Consider the following 19,260-nt stretch of genomic DNA (forward strand, 5'->3'; position numbering starts at 1 on the left):
CAGTTGCCTCTCTGAAAGGTGAGGCTCGGGCTCTGGCTTCCAGCACCCCCAGGCAGCCTCAAGGGTCCCTGCCTGTTGGCTTCTCGACCTTAAACCTGGAGCCTGCAGCAGGGAGGGAGGAGAAAGGGCAGTGGGCAGCTGGATTTACCTGGCTTGCTAAGGCCTCTTCCAGGACAGGGGGAACGGGGGCATCCCTCGGGGCCAGCACAGCTCAGGTGCCTGGGCGCTGTCCGGGCCGGCTGTAAGGATTTGCGGTGTGACGGCGCAAGCTGCAGCGGCGTGTGCCCCGCACGGGCCTGGCAGAGCTGGGGCAGCTGCAGCTGGCAGCTGCTGGGGAGCTGGAGGCAGCTGCCGCTGGCAGCCGGCTGGCGCTGCGGGGGCTGCCGGCCTGGGGGGGCAGCGAGCTGCGGGGCAGTGCCGGCGCTGCCTGGCTGCGGGGGCTGCTCCCTGCCATGGGGGCTGTGGCTCGGCTGCCCTGCTGGCATCTCCGGGGCCGGCTGTAGGCTTGGTCCTGGGCGCGGCGCTGCAGGCGGGAGCCGACTCGCACCCACATGGGCCCAGGGGCGGCACAGCGGCTGCTGCCCTCGGGCCCTGCGCACCTCTGCAGAGGCCCCGATCCGGCCTGGCTGGCACAGCTGGGGGCAGCAGTCTCACAGCTGGCGTTGGAAGCTGCAAAGAGAAGCAGGAGGGTGAAGAGCACAGCCTGCATGGCTGCGGCAGGCCAGGCCAGAGCAGTGCCCCGGCCCTGCTGCAGCAGAGGGGCTCTGCCAAGCCAGCCTGGGCACTCAGTGCCAGGACAGCAGCCCAGGGGCACCCCAGGGCTCTGGTTCTTACCAGTGCTGGGGCCAGCACAGCCTTGGCACTCCCAGCTGTCTGCATCGTCCCTCAGGCTGGAGCAGTTCCTGTGGCTTCCTTCAGCAGCACAGGAGCTGCACAGAAGCAGCTGCCAGGGCCTGGGGAAGCAAAGGGGTTGCTGGCTGGGAGGACAAAGTGACAGCAGCAGGGCAGTGTCCAGCAGGGCTCTGCATCTTGCAGCTTCTGCTTTGAGCCCTAGGCCAGACACAGCCCTTGTGCAGGGGCCTGAGGTGCAGTGTTGGGGACTTACCCCTCGACCTCTGCCCGTTCCCTGCCAGCTGGGCACAGGCACTGGCTGGCATCGCACCGGCTGTGCCTTGCCAGGAGGCTTTCCACTGCCTCAGCAGTCTCCCATGCAGGTGGTCTGATGGAGAAAGGAAAGTTGCTGAGTGCTTGCTGGCCCAGCATGGGGCAGGTGCAGGGTGTCCCTTGCCTGCCCCCTGCCCCGTTTCCCACTCCCCCTGGAGCTGAAGCCAGCCTCATGAGACAGTGGAGGCTGAGGAGCGCATGGGTAGCCCCCGGCCTGGCACAGCCCTGGCACCCTCCTTGCTTGTGAGCTGTGGAGAAAAGCAACCAACCTGCTGGGGATGCGGATGCCCATCCTGAGCATTTCCTGCTGGAACAGCTCTTTGTCCCTGCAGAGCAGGCACTGGAAAGCTGAAATGCCAGCACGCAGCGCATGGCCCTGCAGGAGGAAGAGGAGGAGCATGAGGGAGGCCCTGGTGCTGCCGAGACCCTGCCGTGCCCCTGGGCTGAGGGGGCAGCTGGTACCTGGATGCAACGCCTGTGGAACCAGGCGTGCTGGCACGCTGGGCATCCCATGGTGCTGTAGGACTTGCTGTCATCCACAGCCTCTAAGCAGAGCAGGCAGTCGGTGTGGGGCTCTGGGTCCCTGTCCACCGCCTGCTGTGGGCGGTGCTGGGAGCAGAAGCCACTGTGGGGAAGAGCAAAGGGCTGGGCAAGCTGTGTGGTGCTGGCTCCTTCCCTGCTGCTGAGGAGGATGGCAGAGGAGGTGTGAAGGAGCCCCAGGGCTCGGCCAGCTCTGCCTGTGCCTGTGCCTGTGCCTGGCCTTGGGCAGAGGCCCAGCAGGCTCCTTTCTGGTTTGCCTGAAGCTGGCAGGAAGGGGAGGGAAGGTGAGGAGCCTCCCTGGGCAGGGCCCTCAGCGCTTACCTGAAGCAGTCGAAGTATTGAGTGATGCATTCACCCCGCAGGGCGCAGGGCAGGTGGAAGCTTCGCCCACAGCTCAACTCCCAGCAGTCGATGGTAGCTCCACTCCTGCCACAGACACAGCAGATCTGGGAAGAGCACAGCAGCCTCCATCAGCATCTGCTCAGCACCTCCACAGCCAGCCCCTCGCCCCTTGGCAGGGTGCCGTAGATCCCCACTGCTGTGGACAGCCCCAGCTCCGCCTGGCACATGAGCCTCTGTGCAGCTGCTGGCAGCAAGACTTTTGCCCCAGAGCTGCTGGGAAGGGCTGGGCTTGCTTTCTTGGGCTCTTGGCTGAGCTCCTGCAGTCCTTGGGCTTGGACTCAAGCAGGGCTTAGACCCTTCCAACCTCCACTGCACTGTGATACTGTGCTACTGTGAAACCTCTCCTGGCACCAATCTCCCTGGTTTTGCCAGGTCCTCACCTTCTGTGCTGCATTGTTGATTACTCTTTGGATATGAGAGAAGCAGTAGCCCACCCAGCCTGGTACGGAAACGACAGCATAAAGGTCACTGGCAAAGTACTGTAGGAGAGAAGAGAGAGCAGAGAAGGAGCTGCTGAGGAGAGTGTGGCAGGGCCAGGCTGTGGGAGGGCAGGAGGGAGCCCCTGAGGCACTCACCAGGCAGCAGTCATGGACACACAGCCCGTCCTGCTGTCTCTTCCATCCATAGAGTTCGGGGTCCAGCTCTGCCTGCAGGCACAGCTGGCAGGCTGCAGGGGACAGAGTGAATGGCAGAGGGCTGAGCACTTCTGTGGGGCCAGGGGAAGCCTGCCAGAGGACTTTGTGCCCAAGCAGCCCTGTGCCAGGCTGTGTGAGGGAAGCTTTGCCCTCACCTTGCTGCCTTGGGTTGGTGGCCATCTCCTTCCTGGCACTCGTCACCGCTGAGCCTTTGGAGTGTCCCTGACACCGCAGTGCTGAGGCTTCTCCTCCAAGTGCTCCTCTGCTGACTCTGAGGGAGAAGCAGCACAGGGCTGAGGGAGCAGCAGGACACAGCTGGGCCTGCAGCACAGGCCCTGAGCTCTGAGCTCTGGGCTCCAGTCCTCCCTCAGCAGCCCCCTGCCAGTCCTGTCCCTCCCCTGCCCTCTGCTCACCTCACCAGGTGCAACTGACCAAGGCCCTGAGCACAGTGCTCCCTTTTCTAGGCCATCTCCACAGGTCACCGTGGCCATTGTGCCATCAGCACTCTCCTGGACGCACCCCACCCCTGGCCACCACACCGTTGCCCAGCAGCCCTGAGGTGGCCCAGGAGCCCCCTGCTTGCCAGAGCTGGGGCTGCTGCTTCTGTCTTCCATCAAGGCAAGAAAGAGGAGCAATTCCACCTGCTGAGCTCAGGGGCCAGGGAAAGGTGGAAACTTCCCAGCCCTGCCTGGCTGGCACTGCGGGGGGCAGCCGGCTCAGAGCTGCCATTGGCAGCTGCAAAGAGAAGCAGGAGGCTGAAGGGCACAGCCTGCATGGCCTTGTCAGGAGGCCTTCAACTGCCTCAGCACTCTCCCATGCAGGTGGTCTGATGGAGAAATGGGGCAGCTGCAGGGAGTCCCTTGCCTCCCCCCTACCCTGTCTCCCACTCCCCCTCTAGCTGAAGCCAGCCTCATGGCAAGTGGAGGCTGAGGAGTTCAGCGGCAGCCCCTGGCCTGGCACAGCCCTGGCCCCTTCCTGTCTTGGGAGCTGGGAAGAAAAGCAACCAGCCTCCTGGGGATGTGGAGCCAAGGGGCAGCAGCACTGCGCTGTCCAGCAGAGCTCCAGAGCTTAGTCTCTGTCGCCGAGATCCACATCCTCTGACCCTGAGCACCCTGGGGGTGTTCAGCCTGGAGAGGAGGAGACTCCAGGGAGACCTTAGAGCAGCCTTGCAATACCTGAAGGCATTCTGCAGGATTGCTGCAGAGGGAGTTTTCTCCAGGGTGTCTGGAGTCAGGCCAAGGGGGAATGGTTTGAAGCTGAGGCAGAGCAGGGCTAGACTGGGGGTGAGGAAGTTCTTCAGCAGGAGGCTGGTGAGAGCCTGGAATGGGTTGTGCAGATTGGATGAGGCCCTGGGCAACCAAGTCTAGCTGAAAGGTGTCCCTGCCCATGAGAGGGGGGGTTGGAGTAGACAATCCCTGAGGTCCCTTCCTACCTAAGCCATTCTAGGACTGTGAGCTGTGCTCAATGCCTCTGCTGTAAGAGCTTTCCTGTGTGGGGCTGAGGACAGAGCAGTTCAGCTTTCCAGCACCAGCAGCCAGATGCCTCTTTAAGGACAAGCACATGCTGGGGTGGGGACCCTCTGGCTCACAGGGACTGCCCTGCTGCTGGCTTCCTGGCACTGAGAGGTGTTTCCTGTCTCTTCTACTGCCAAGAAACTTCAGCCCATAGGTTGCTGTCAGCCTCCTTGCTGTCAGTCCATCAATCAGAGAGCTTTAATGGAGGAGAAGCTTCAATCGTGTTCCTTCCTGCAACTCAGCTGCTAACTGTAGGGCTGGGAGGCAGTGGAGCAGGTCCTAGGGAGGGCTCCAGCTGGCCAGAGTTTAAGGACCTTTCTCCACAAGGAGTGTGGGACCTGGGGTAAACCCTCTGCTTGTTTTGCTTCTCCATCTGTGAAAGGGCTCTGTCGTTGGCTGTCAGCAGTGGCTGGTAGAGGGGAACCAAACCTGCTGAATTTGGATCAAAACTTCTCCTCCCAGATGTTGTGGAGAGCCTCCACATTTCACAGATCACTCTCCATGAACAAGGACCTCCACAGGTCCTGAAGCTCTTCCTTCTCCTCTCAAGGCATGAAATAGAAACGGTTTTGTTTACTTGGTGTGTTGAAGTCTCAGTCCCCCTTCAGTTTCCTGCTCGTTCAGTCTGTGCCCTCTTTATCTTCCCAGACAATCTCTTTTGCCTCTGTTTGGCTCCCAGAAAATCTCTGTTCTAGCTGGGCAGGTGGAAAAGCAAATTCAATGCTTCCCCTCACAAAGAGGGGGCTTGGAGAAGGCAAGGCCCAGAGCAGTGTTTTGCTCATGCCACAAGCCACAGGAGCTCCCTGGCCAAGCAGTAACCATAATCCTTGCTTAGCTTTTTAAAGCAATCATTTCTTTGCCAGTTCTTCTGGTAAGATACAGACCTGGGGAGGTGTGGTTGGAAAGCTGCAACTAGGAGAGAGACCTGGGGATGATGGTTGGCAGTCACTGACCATGAGCCTGCAGTGCCCAGGTGGCTGAGAAAGCCAATGGCATCCTGGCTTGGGTCACACAGGAGCAGGCAGCAGGGACAGGAGGTGCCCATCCCCCTGTGCTCAGCACTGGGGAGGTCACACCTCGAGTGCTGTGTTCAGCTCTGGGCCCTCACTCCAGCAAGGACATTGAGGGCTGGAACCTGTCCAGAGCAAGGCAGCGAGGCTGGGGAAGGTCCTGGAGCCCCTGGGCTAGAGGAGGGACTGAGGGAGGGAGAAGAGGGAAGGATGTGTAGGGATTGCCTTGCTGGATGGGTGCTTGGGGGGCAGGAAGTTCTTCTGGGCTGCTTTGAGATATTTTCTGTTTTCCTCCCAGTCCCTGCCTCATGCCCAGAGCTTTTGTGAGCCCTCCGTGGGTGCTGTGTTTGGATCCACTGAAAGCAGCAGCTCCGCTTGCCCCTCCCTGCTCACCCACAGCTGCATCTCCCAGCAAACTGGAGCAGGGCAAGGCCTCTGCTCCAGGGCTGGCAGTGATGTCTGAAGCTGTGTCTTTGGCTTCTCCTGTAGGCCTGCAGAGGAAAGGAACAAGGATGGGACTGAACAGAGCCAAATGCTCCAGTTGTGTGAAGTGAGAGACTTTGCAAGGCAGAAGCAAAGCGGAGCCTCATTGCCAGCTGAATTGTATTAGTGTTGCCAAGTAGAGCCAGAGCCACAGCTGCTCAGCAGGAGTATTCTGGGATGGAAGGAAAAGGCAACTTATCTGCAGACTCCTTGTTTTGTCCTTGTGAATTAACCAGCCCCAAGGTGCTTCACTGTGAATCTCTAATCCTGATCCCTGAGCCTTGTCCAGGGAGTGAACTTAGGAAAGGTCCCCCCAGGCCTGCTGGGCTTTGTCCCAAGGAACACAAACAGCAAATAGCTCATTTCATTTCATTTCATTTCATTTCATTTCATTTCATTTCATTTCATAGTTTCATGGTTTCATAGTTTCATTCAGGGTTGGAAGGGACCACAAGGATCATCTAGTTCCAACCCCCCTGCCATGGGCAGGGACACCCCACACTAGATCAGGCTGGCCAGAGCCTCATCCAGCCTGGGCTTAAACACCCCCAGGGACAGGGCCTCGACCACCTCCCTGGACAACCCATTCCAGGGTTTCACCACTCTCATGGGGAAGAACCTCCTCCTCACATCTAGCCTGAATCTCCCCACCTCCAGCTTCATTCCATTCCCCCTAGTCCTGTCACTACCTGAGATCCTGAGCAGTCCTTCCCCAGCCTTCCCGTAGGCCCCCTTCAGATACTGGAAGGCCACAATGAGGTCACCTCGGAGCCTTCTCTTCTGCAGACTGAACAGCCCCAACTCCTTCAGTCTGTCCTCACAGGAGAGGTGCTCCAGCCCTCTGATCATCCTTGTGGCCCTTCTCTGGACCCGTTCCAGCACCTCCACATCCCTCTTGTAATAGGGGCTCCAGAACTGGACACAGTACTCCAGGTGGGGTCTCACCAGGGCTGAGTAGAGGGGGAGGATCACCTCCCTCGACCTGCTGGCCACACTTCTCCTGATGCAGCCCAGGATCTGATTGGCTTTGCGGGCTGCAAGTGCACACTGAGAGCTCCTGTTGAGCTTTTTGTCCACCAGCACCCCCAAGTCTCTCTCCTCAGGGCTGCTTTCCAGCCAGTCACTGCCCAGCCTGTATTTGTGCCTGGGATTGCCTCGACCCAGATGCAGGACCCTGTCCTTGGTCTTGTTGAACTTCATGAGGTTGGCTTGTGCCCACCTCTCCAGCCTGTCAAGGTCCCTCTGGATGGCCTCCCTTCCCTCCAGCGTGTCTGCTGCACCACACAGCTTGGTGTCATCAGCAAACTTGCTGAGGGTGCACTCAGTGCCACTGTCCATGGCACCCACAAAGATGTTGAACAAGACAGGTCCCAGGACTGATCCCTGAGGGACTCCGCTTGTCACTGGCCTCCACTGGGCCATGGAGCCATTGACAGCCACTCTGGGTGCGGCCATCAAGCCATCATTCCATTCCATTTCATTCCATTCCATTCCATTCCATTCCATTCCATTCCATTCCATTCCATTCCATTCCATTTCATTTCATTTCATTTCATTTCATTTCATTTCATTTCATTCCATTCCATTCCATTCCATTCCATTTCATTCCATTTCATTTCATTTCATTCCATTTCATTTCATTCCATTTCATTCCATTTCATTTCATTCCATTTCATTTCATTTCATTTCATTTCATTTCATTTCATTTCATTTCATTTCATTTCATTTCATTTCATTTCATTTCATTTCATTTCATTCCATTCCATTCCATTCCATTCCATTCCATTCCATTTCATTTCATTCCATTCCATTCCATTCCATTCCATTCCATTCCATTCCATTTCATTCCATTTCATTTCATTTCATTTCATTTCATTTCATTTCATTTCATTTCATTTCATTTCATTCCATTCCATTTAATTTCATTCCATTCCATTCCATTTCATTTCATTTCATTTCATTCCATTCCATTCCATTCCATTCCATTCCATTCCATTTCATTTCACTCCATTCCATTCCATTCCATTTCATTTCATTTCATTCCATTCCATTTCATTTCATTTCATTTCATTTCATTTCATTTCATTTCATTTCATTTCATTTCATTTCATTCCATTCCATTCCATTCCATTCCATTCCATTTCATTTCATTTCATTTCATTCCATTCCATTCCATTCCATTTCATTTCATTCCATTCCATTCCATTCCATTCCATTCCATTTCATTTCATTCCATTCCATTTCATTCCATTTCATTTCATTTCATTTCATTCCATTTCATTCCATTCCATTCCATTCCATTTCATTTCATTTCATTCCATTCCATTCCATTCCATTCCATTTCATTTCATTTCATTCCATTCCATTCCATTCCATTCCATTCCATTCCATTCCATTCCATTCCATTTCATTTAATTTCATTCCATTCCATTTCATTTCATTTCATTCCATTCCATTCCATTCCATTCCATTCCATTCCATTTCATTTCATTCCATTCCATTCCATTCCATTCCATTCCATTCCATTCCATTCCATTCCATTTAATTTCATTCCATTCCATTTCATTTCATTTCATTCCATTCCATTCCATTTCATTTCATTTCATTTCATTTCATTTCATTTCATTCCATTCCATTCCATTCCATTCCATTCCATTTCATTTCATTCCATTCCATTCCATTTCATTCCATTCCATTCCATTCCATTCCATTCCATTCCATTCCATTCCATTCCATTCCATTCCATTTCATTCCATTCCATTCCATTCCATTTCATTCCATTCCATTCCATTCCATTCCATTTCATTTCATTCCATTCCATTCCATTTCATTCCATTCCATTCCATTCCATTCCATTCCATTCCATTCCATTCCATTTCATTCCATTCCATTCCATTCCATTTCATTCCATTCCATTCCATTCCATTCCATTTCATTTCATTTCATTTCATTTCATTTCATTTCATTTCATTTCATTCCATTCCATTCCATTCCATTCCATTCCATTCCATTTCATTTCATTCCATTCCATTCCATTTCATTCCATTCCATTCCATTCCATTCCATTCCATTCCATTTCATTCCATTCCATTCCATTCCATTTCATTCCATTCCATTCCATTCCATTCCATTTCATTTCATTTCATTTCATTTCATTTCATTTCATTTCATTTCATTTCATTCCATTCCATTCCATTCCATTCCATTCCATTTCATTTCATTTCATTTCATTCCATTCCATTCCATTCCATTCCATTCCATTCCATTCCATTCCATTCCATTCCATTCCATTTCATTTCATTTCATTTCATTTCGTTTCATTTCGTTTCGTTTCATTTCGTTTCATTTCGTTTCATTTCGTTTCGTTTCGTTTCGTTTCATTTCGTTTCATTTCGTTTCATTTCGTTTCATTTTTTGAATTGCTACCTGCCCTGAAGATTTCCCCTGGGCCCCAAATCAGTGCATTCCTTATCTTAAGGGATCTTCTCAATGTCTACAAATATCTGAGGGGTGGGTGCCAAGGAGAAGGGGCCAGGTTCTTTTTGATGGTGCAGGGAACAACAGGTACAAGCTGGAGCCCAGGAGGATCCACCTCAACCTGAGGAGTAAAACTTCTTTGGTGTGAGGGTGCTGGAGGCCTGGAGCAGGCTGCCCAGAGAGGTTGTGGAGTCTTCTCTGGAGACTTTCCAAACCCCACCTGGATGTGTTCCTGTGTGACCTGCCCTGGGTGATGCTGCTCTGGCAGAGGGGTTGGACTTGAGGGTCTCCAGAGGTCCCTTCCAACCCCTAACATTCCCCAATGCTGTGATTCTCTGATTCCTCCTCAGAGGAGAGCTGGACAAGTGTGTTGAGTACATTGATGGCCCTCTGCAGCTTGTGCTACCCCTCTGAGCACCACTGAAATGAGAAAGAGCAGCTGGAGCCCCATTCAGGGCAGGAATCCCTCAGATAGCTCTCTTGGTCACCCTCCCACGGTTGACACCCTGCTGTCTCCCCATGTGGAGTGGCAATGATAGGGAGAGAGTCCTGTCCTTTGTGTGGAACTGCAGGCTGCAGGGCAGGAGCCCCCAGACCAAGGGTAGCACTGCAGCAGAACGAACAGGATGAGAGGAAATGGCCTCAGGTTGCCCCAGGGGAGGGTTAGGTTGGACATTAGAAGAAACTTCTTCCCTGAAAGGGTTCTCAAAGCCTGGCAGAGGCTGCCCAGGGAGGTGGTTGAATCTCCACTCCTGGAGGAGTTTCAAAGAGGCAGAGATGTGGTGCTGAGGGCCATGGCTTAGCCCCAGCCTTGGGAGAGTTAGAGAATGGTTGGAGTGGATGAGCTGAAAGACCTTATCCAACCAAAACAGTTCTTTGATTCTAAACCAGCTGTGTTGCTGTGTTCCTTCAGGTTTCTCCCTGGTGAGGAGCTTGGCAAGGGGTGCTGGTGGGACTGGAGGTGTTTCAAAGAGGCAGTGATGTGGTGCTGAGGGAGGTGGCTTAGCTCCAGCAGGGGGAAAACCTCAATAAACTGAAAACATTGCAAAGACAGAAATACCAGGCAGGAAAAGCCACCTTGTAACAGCCTCCTTTCTTCAGTAAGTGAGAAGAAACAGACCCAGAGAACTGAAAACATAAGATTGGAAATAGACCAAGTATGAAGTGAGGCACTGGAAAAGGCTGCCAGAGGAGCTGTGGAGGGTCCAACCTTGGAAGCATTCAAAGGCAGGCTGGATGGGGCCTTTAGCAAGCTGGTGAGGTAGGAGGCATCCCTGCCCGTGGAAGAAGGACTGGAACTAAACCCTTTCAACCCAAAGCATCCTGGAATTCTATGGTGATCTATGGAATAAGCCCAAAAAGCCCTGCTGGAAGTGGAGTTTCCTTTTGGGAATGTTCTCTAAAAGCATCACTCTAAACCAGACCCTGCCTGAAAGCAGCAGCTCTGTCCCAGGGCTCTGGAGCAGCTGCTGACATCAAGAGCAGGAGGACATCGATGGCAGCTGCCTGCTGGTGCTGGGGCTGCTGATCTGCAGTGCTGGAGATCCATGAGACTGCCCCAGTGCTGCCTGGATGCTGGTGCTGGTCCTGCTGGTGCTGGAGCATTGCAGGAGGGCTCTGCTGCTGCCATGCTGCTGGTGCTGAGGCTGTTGGTGATGCAGAGCTGTGGGAAGAGGCAGCTGGAAGCGGTGCCCAGCTGGAAGTGCTGGGCCTGGCACACTCTGGGCTGACACTGAAGGCTTGGAGTTGAGCTGCTGGTTGACTTTGGTTCCATCAGCCATTAATTGTGCCACTGCCAGCCTGGGCTCTGCTTGCTGAGGAAAAGAAGGGAGGGGACAGAGTGAATGGCAGAGGGCTGAGCACTTCTGTGGGGCCAGGGGAAGCCTGCCAGAGGACTTTGTGCCCAAGCAGCCCTGTGCCAGGCTGTGTGAGGGAAGCTTTGCCCTCACCTTGCTGCCTTGGGTTGGTGGCCATCTCGTTCCTGGCACTCATCACCGCTGAGCCTTTGGAGTGTCCCTGACACCGCAGTGCTGAGGCTTCTCCTCCAAGTGCTCCTCTGCTGACTCTGAGGGAGAAGCAGCACAGGGCTGAGGGAGCAGCAGGACACAGCTGGGCCTGCAGCACAGGCCCTGAGCTCTGAGCTCTGGGCTCCAGTCCTCCCTCAGCAGCCCCTTGCCAGCCCTGTCCCTCCCCTGCCCTCTGCTCACCTCACCAGGTGCAACAGACCAAGGCCCTGAGCTCAGCGTCCTGCAGCCCCACAGGTCACTGTTGGCACCATGGCAACAGCATCCCTTCCTGCATGTGTCCTGGGTAGGGACAGCCATTTCCTATGGCAATAAACTGCTTCTGAGTCGGTGCCAGCCTCATGCCAGGGGCAGAGACCTGACAGTGGCTGTGGGGCAGCTTTGGAGGCCATGGGCAGGGCTGTGGAGCTGTGTGAGGTCAGGAAGGGGCTGCAGAGGGGGCTGAACAGGCTGCAGTGATGGGCCTGGGGCTGTCAAGGCCTGCAGCAGGCTGCCCAGGGCAGTGCATTGCTTAGAAATGGAAATGTGTGAGTAAAAGTAAAGAAATCCAAATGAAAGAGGAGTCCTGTGTCTAATTCCTGTGTGGGGACAGGCTGAGGCAGTTGGGGCTCTTCAGCCTGGAGAAGAAAAGGCTCCAGGGAGACCTCAGAGCAGCCTTCCAGTGCCTGAAGGGCTGCAGGAGAGCTGGGGAGGGACTTGTGCCAAGAGCTGGGAGTGCCAGGATGAGGGACAATGGCTTTGAGCTGGGAGAGAGGAGATTGAGAGTGGAGATGAGGAAGAAATTGTTGAGAGTGAGGCTGGGGAGACACTGGCACAGGTTGCCCAGGGAGGCTGTGGCTGCCTCCTGCTTGGAGGTGGTGAAGGCCAGGCTGGATGAGGCCTTGAGAAACCTGGCCTGATGGGAGGTGTCCCTGCCCATGGCAGGGGCTTGGAACTGGATGATCCTTGAGGTCCCTTCCACCCCTGACAACTCAATGATTCTATGATTCTAAGGGCTTTGGAGCTCTGCTAAGATTATTTCCACTGCTGCTCTTCATGGTCCCTTCTGTGTCCTGGCTTGCCTTGGGCACTGTGAGTGCTGCTTTCAGCAGCAAGGATCCTGCTCTGAGCACAGCATCCAGCACCTCATGGTCGTAGCCAGATGCTGAAGGTTCCTTTGCAGTAACATTGATCAATCACAGCATCACAGAATTAACCAGGTTGGAAAAGACCTTCAAGCTCATCAAGTCCAACCTATCACCCAACCCTAACAAATCAACGAGACCATGGCACCAAGGGCCTCATCCAGGCTCTTCTTGAACACCTCCAGGGCTGGGGACTCCACCACCTCCCTGGGCAGCACATCCCAGTGGCCAATCTCTCTGTGAAGAATTTCTTCCTCACATCCAGCCTAAACTGCAAAACTGTTTTGCAATCACAGAATTGTTGGGGTTGGAGGGGACCTCAAGGATCAGCCAGTTCCAACCCTGCCTCGGTCCGGAGACACAGTTCTTTTAAACATTCCCCTGTTGTGAAATTAGAGGCACAAAGGAGGCCAAAATATCAACAGCTAGACTATTTATTACATAAATAAAGTGGTCATAAGAAGGGGAGAGGGAGAAAAGAGAGAGGGAGAGAGAGAAGAGGAAAGGAATTCTATTACCACACCCCTCACACCCCCCAAGAGAGTTTGAGTCTGTGGAGGAAAGGTGCTGCAGGAGATGTTGGGTTGGTACAGGAACGGTGCTGAGGCTCTGGCTGGAGAGGAGCTGTGGTCCTCTGGGCAGCCTGGGTCTGTAGAGAAAGGCTGCTGAGGCTCTGGCTGGAGAGGAGCTGTGGTCCTCTGGGCAGCCTGGGTCTGTAGAGAAAGGCTGCTGAGGCTCTGGCTGGAGAAGAGCTGTGGTCCTCTGGGCAGCCTGGGTCTGTAGAGAAAGGCTGCTGAGGCTCTGGCTGGAGAGGAGCTGTGGTCCTCTGGGCAGCCTGGGTCTGTAGAGAAAGGCTGCTGAGGCTCTGGCTGGAGAAGAGCTGTGGTCCTCTGGGCAGCCTGGGTCTGTAGAGAAAGGCTGCTGAGGCTCTGGCTGGAGAGGAGCTGTGGTCCTCTGGGCAGCCTGGGTCTGTAGAGAAAGGCTGCTGAGGCTCTGGCTGGAGAGGAGCTGTGGTCCTCTGGGCAGCCTGGGTCTGTAGAGAAAGGCTGCTGAGGCTCTGGCTGGAGAAGAGCTGTGGTCCTCTGGGCAGCCTGGGTCTGTAGAGAAAGGCTGCTGAGGCTCTGGCTGGAGAGGAGCTGTGGTCCTCTGGGCAGCCTCTCTTCTCCGGAGCAGCATTGTCCCGGCTTTCCCTTCTCAGCGGCATGCTCTGTCTCCTCTGTTTTCCTTCATCTCCGTTTTTCTCCCCACAAGCCAGTAGTGGCTCCAGTCTTTCATACAGCTTTTAGTCCTTAGGTATGTGTCCAAGCATTGTCCCTCAGGAATTCCAGGGGCAGGAAATCATCCTTAGGTAAATGTCCAGGTATCGTTCCCCCAGAAATCTTTCTGTGCACTGCTGTGTGTTTGGGCAAGAGATCTGGATGGGGGTGGGGTGGCCTCCGCCTCCTCCTCCTCCTCATCCAGACAAGCCCCCACACTCCTTACACATCAGGAAACAGGTGGTGAATCCATTGTGTCACCCTTCCCAGGGGACTTGATGGGTGGAGATGATCTTGCCCTAAAGGCATGATGGCTGGGTCCTTGGGTCCATTGTTGTAGTCCAGTGTTATCACGATGCAATCACAAGCTGATCTGCAGCCAGGATTGGTCTTTGCACCTTCCTTCCAGTGGCTCTGCCCAACACATATCAGCAATTGTCTGGGCAAGCAGCAAGTGATTTTATCTTTGTTGAGTCACACCAAGAGAGACAAACTTTTAGTCTCTCACAGCTGCCCAGAGAGGTTGTGGAGTCTTCCCTGGAGACTTTCCAAACCCCACCTGGATGTGTTCCTGTGTGACCTGCCCTGGGTGATGCTGCTCTGGCAGAGGGGTTGGACTTGATGGTCTCCAGAGGTCCCTTCCAACCCCTAACATTCCCCAATGCTGTGATTCTCTGATTCCTCCTCAGAGGAGAGCTGGACAAGTGTGTTGAGTACATTGATGGCCTTTAGCAAGCTGGTGAGGTAGGAGGCATCCCTGCCCATGGAAGAAGGACTGGAACTAAACCCTTTCAACCCAAAGCATCCTGGAATTCTATGGTGATCTATGGAATAAGCCCAAAAAGCCCTGCTGGAAGTGGAGTTTCCTTTTGGGAATGTTCTCTAAAAGCATCACTCTAAACCAGACCCTGCCTGAAAGCAGCAGCTCTGTCCCAGGGCTCTGGAGCAGCTGCTGACATCAAGAGCAGGAAGACATCGATGGCAGCTGCCTGCTGGTGCTGGGGCTGCTGATCTGCAGTGCTGGAGATCCATGAGACTGCCCCAGTGCTGCCTGGATGCTGGTGCTGGTCCTGCTGGTGCTGGAGCATTGCAGGAGGGCTCTGCTGCTGCCATGCTGCTGGTGCTGAGGCTGTCGGTGATGCAGAGCTGTGGGAAGAGCCAGCTGGAAGCGGTGCCCAGCTGGAAGCGCTGGGCCTGGCACACTCTGGGCTGGCACTGAAGGCTTGGAGTTGAGCTGCTGGTTGACTTTGGTTCCATCAGCCATTAATTGTGCCACTGCCAGCCTGGGCTCTGCTTGCTGAGGAAAAGAAGGGAGGGGACAGAGTGAATGGCAGAGGGCTGAGCACTTCTGTGGGGCCAGGGGAAGCCTCCCAGAGGACTTTGTGCCCAAGCAGCCCTGTGCCAGGCTGTGTGAGGGAAGCTTTGCCCTCACCTTGCTGCCTTGGGTTGGTGGCCATCTCGTTCCTGGCACTCGTCACCGCTGAGCCTTTGGAGTGTCCCTGACACCACAGTGCTGAGGCTTCTCCTCCAAGTGCTCCTCTGCTGACTCTGAGGGAGAAGCAGCACAGGGCTGAGGGAGCAGCAGGACACAGCTGGGCCTGCAGCACAGGCCCTGATCTCTGAGTTCTGGGCTCCAGTCCTCCCTCAGCAGCCCCTTGCCAGCCCTGTCCCTCCCCTGCCCTCTGCTCACCTCACCAGGTGCAACAGACCAAGGCCCTGAGCACAGCGTCCTGCAGCCCCACAGGTCACTGTTGGCACCATGGCAACAGCATCCCTTCCTGCATGTGTCCTGGGTAGGGACAGCCATTCCCTATGGCAATAAACTGCTTCTGAGTCGGTGCCAGCCTCATGCCAGGGGCAGAGACCTGACAGTGGCTGTGGGGCAGCTTTGGAGGCCATGGGCAGGGATGTGGAGCTGTGTGAGGGCAGGAAGGGGCTGCAGAGGGGGCTGAACAGGCTGCAGTGATGGGCCTGGGGCTGTCAAGGCCTGCAGCAGGCTGCCCAGGGCAGTGCATTGCTTAGAAATGGAAATGTGTGAGTAAAAGTAAAGAAATCCAAATGAAAGAGGAGTCCTGTGTCTAATTCCTGTGTGGGGACAGGCTGAGGCAGTTGGGGCTCTTCAGCCTGGAGAAGAAAAGGCTCCAGGGAGACCTCAGAGCAGCCTTCCAGTGCCTGAAGGGCTGCAGGAGAGCTGGGGAGGGACTTGTGCCAAGAGCTGGGAGTGCCAGGATGAGGGACAATGGCTTTGAGCTGGGAGAGAGGAGATTGAGAGTGGAGATGAGGAAGAAATTGTTGAGAGTGAGGCTGGGGGGACACTGGCACAGGTTGCCCAGGGAGGCTGTGGCTGCCTCCTGCTTGGAGGTGGTGAAGGCCAGGCTGGATGAGGCCTTGAGAAACCTGGCCTGATGGGAGGTGTCCCTGCCCATGGCAGGGGCTTGGAACTGGATGATCCTTGAGGTCCCTTCCACCCCTGACAACTCAATGATTCTATGATTCTAAGGGCTTTGGAGCTCTGCTAAGATCATTTCCACTGCTGCTCTTCACGGTCCCTTCTGTGTCCTGGCTTGCCTTGGGCACTGTGAGTGCTGCTTTCAGGAGCAAGGATCCTGCTCTGAGCACAGCATCCAGCACCTCATGGTCGTAGCCAGATGCTGAAGGTGCCTTTGCAGTAACATTGATCAATCACAGCATCACAGAATTAACCAGGTTGGAAAAGACCTTCAAGATCATCAAGTCCAACCTATCACCCAGCCCTAACAAATCAACGAGACCATGGCACCAAGGGCCTCATCCAGGCTCTTCTTGAACACCTCCAGGGCTGGGGACTCCACCACCTCCCTGGGCAGCACATCCCAGTGGCCAATCTCTCTGTGAAGAATTTCTTCCTCGCATCCAGCCTAAAGTGCAAAACTGTTTTGGAATCACAGAATTGTTGGGGTTGGAGGGGACCTCAAGGATCAGCCAGTTCCAACCCTGCCTCGGTCCGGAGACACAGTTCTTTTAAACATTCCCCTGTTGTGAAATTAGAGGCACAAAGGAGGCCAAAATATCAACAGCTAGACTATTTATTACATAAATAAAGTGGTCATAAGAAGGGGAGAGGGAGAAAAGAGAGAGGGAGAGAGAGAAGAGAGAGAGAAGAGGAAAGGAATTGTATTACCACACCCCTCACACCCCCCAAGACAGTTTGAGTCTGTGGAGGAAAGGTGCTGCAGGAGATGTTGGGTTGGTACAGGAACAGTGCTGAGGCTCTGGCTGGAGAAGAGCTGTGGTCCTCTGGGCAGCCTGGGTCTGTGGAGAAAGGCTGCTGAGGCTCTGGCTGGAGAAGAGCTGTGGTCCTCTGGGCAGCCTGGGTCTGTGGAGAAAGGCTGCTGAGGCTCTGGCTGGAGAAGAGCTGTGGTCCTCTGGGCAGCCTGGATCTGTAGAGAAAGGCTGCTGAGGCTCTGGCTGGAGAGGAGCTGTGGTCCTCTGGGCAGCCTGGGTCTGTAGAGAAAGGCTGCTGAGGCTCTGGCTGGAGAAGAGCTGTGGTCCTCTGGGCAGCCTGGGTCTGTAGAGAAAGGCTGCTGAGGCTCTGGCTGGAGAAGAGCTGTGGTCCTCTGGGCAGCCTGGGTCTGTAGAGAAAGGCTGCTGAGGCTCTGGCTGGAGAGGAGCTGTGGTCCTCTGGGCAGCCTCTCTTCTCCGGAGCAGCATTGTCCCGGCTTTCCCTTCTCAGCGCCATGCTCTGTCTCCTCTGTTTTCCTTCATCTCCATTTTTCTCCCCACAAGCCAGTAGTGGCTCCAGTCTTTCATACAGCTTTTAGTCCTTAGGTATGTGTCCAAGCATTGTCCCTCAGGAATTCCAGGGGCAGGAAATCATCCTTAGGTAAATGTCCAGGTATTGTTCCCCTGGAAATCCTTCTGTGCATTTCTCTGTGTTTGGGCAAGAGATCTGGATGGGGGTGGGGTGGCCTCCGCCTCCTCCTCCTCCTCATCCAGACAAGCCCCCACACTCCTTACACATCAGGAAACTGGTGGTGAATCCATTGTGTCACCCTTCCCAGGGGACTTGATGGGTGGAGATTCTCTTGCCCTAAAGGCATGATGGCTGGGTCCTTGGGTCCATTGCTGTAGTCCAGTGTTATCACGATGCAATCACAAGCTGATCTGCAGCCAGGATTGGTCTTTGCACCTTCCTTCCAGTGGCTCTGCCCAACACATATCAGCAATTGTCTGGGCAAGCAGCAAGTGATTTTACCTTTGTTGAGTCACACCAAGAGAGACAAACTTTTAGACTCTCACAACCCCCCTGCTGTGGGCAGGGACACCTCCCAATGGATCAAGTTGCTCACAGCCACATTCAGTGTGGCCTTAGAATCTCCCAGGGGTGAGGCTTCCACCACCTCCCTGGGCAAACAGTTCATGTGTCTCACCACCCTCATGGGCAAGAATTTCTGCCAAACATCCAATCTGAATCTACCCATTTCTATTTTTTTTCCATCCCCCCTCTTCCCCCCCAGTCCTATCATTACCTGACACACCCCAAAAGTCCCTCACCTGCCCCATTTCCCCCCTTTTTCCCCTCAAATCCCACAGCACCTGGGCTCTGTTGGAGTCTCCTCCCACCCCAGGTGTGGCAACTTGGCCCTCCCCACCCACTGCCCTATTTAATCCCCCCCAGGAAAGGCAGGAGTCCTAAGCTGAGCCCATCTGGGCTGAGGATCCTCCTCTGATCTCTGGTGAGTGCCCTTGGTGCACACTGGGGGGTGGTGACAACAGAGGCTGGGGGGCCTGGTGGCCCCCTGGTTGTGAGGGCAGTGTTTGATGACTACTCCAATATCCTCCCTGGGTGCTGGCTGTGTCTCCTCCCTGGGGCTGAGCTCCTCTGGGTGTTGTTGTTGCTGGTGAGGGTCTTGCCCCTGGCTCTTGGATGGTGCAGGGATGGTGGTGGTGGAGCAGGAGCTGTTCACTCCGATGATATTATGCTAGTTACACTGGCTTTGCCTGGAGGCCCCTTGAGTCTCCTTTCATCATTCAATAAAGGTCTGTGTTGTGCCTCTCTTACAGGCTGCTCTCCCCCTCCCCAGTTCTTCCTTTCAGAATTAAGGAAGGAAATGAGGGGGGGGGGGAGAAGCAATGAAGCACATCTGGGAAATGCATGGCCTTCTGTGGACTCTCCCCTGCAGGTCTCTGTCTCTCCTGAACTGGGGAGCCCTGAACTGGACACAGGATTCCAGGTGTGACTTCACCAGGACAGAGCAGAGGGGGGAAAGGACCTCCCTAGCCCTGCTGGCCACACTTTTCTTGATGCACTCCAGGATACCATTGGCTCCCTTGGCCACAGGGGCACACTGCTGTCCCATGAAGAACTTGTCCACCAGCACTCCGAAGTCTTTCTCCATGGAGCTGCTTTCCAACAGGGCAGCCCCAAACCTGTCCTGGTGCCTGCTATTGTTCCTCCCCAGATGCAGGACTTCCTTACTGGACTCCATGAGGTTTGCTTTCACCTGGCTCTCAGCCTGTTCAGGTCTGGTTGGATGGCTGCACAGCCTGAGGGAGAGTCAGCCAACCCCCCAGCCTTGTGTCATCAGCAAAGGCTTATTCAGGAATGTGGCCTGTCTGGCACAGGGGATTTCCACTACAGAGTGAGATTCC

The 19,260-nt window shown here is 54.7% G+C and overlaps 1 protein-coding gene across 1 annotated transcript; it reads right to left on the reverse strand.

Annotated features, from left to right (window-relative positions):
* Window positions 1–211: 211 nt before the first annotated feature.
* LOC137456522 (PHD finger protein 7-like) lies at window positions 212–11,217 on the reverse strand. Its single transcript, XM_068167987.1, is given in 10 exon segments — window positions 212–669; window positions 835–953; window positions 1,106–1,219; window positions 1,434–1,571; window positions 1,573–1,614; window positions 1,616–1,789; window positions 2,026–2,150; window positions 2,487–2,585; window positions 2,682–2,773; window positions 11,175–11,217. Coding segments are annotated over 10 exon segments (1,404 nt in total).
* Between the last annotated feature and the right edge of the window lie 8,043 nt (window positions 11,218–19,260).

The sequence above is a fragment of the Melanerpes formicivorus genome, unplaced genomic scaffold (assembly GCF_026170545.1).
Source record: "Melanerpes formicivorus ecotype bairdi unplaced genomic scaffold, bMelFor1.0.p_v2 SCAF_127, whole genome shotgun sequence".
Classification (NCBI taxonomy): Eukaryota; Metazoa; Chordata; class Aves; order Piciformes; family Picidae; genus Melanerpes; species Melanerpes formicivorus.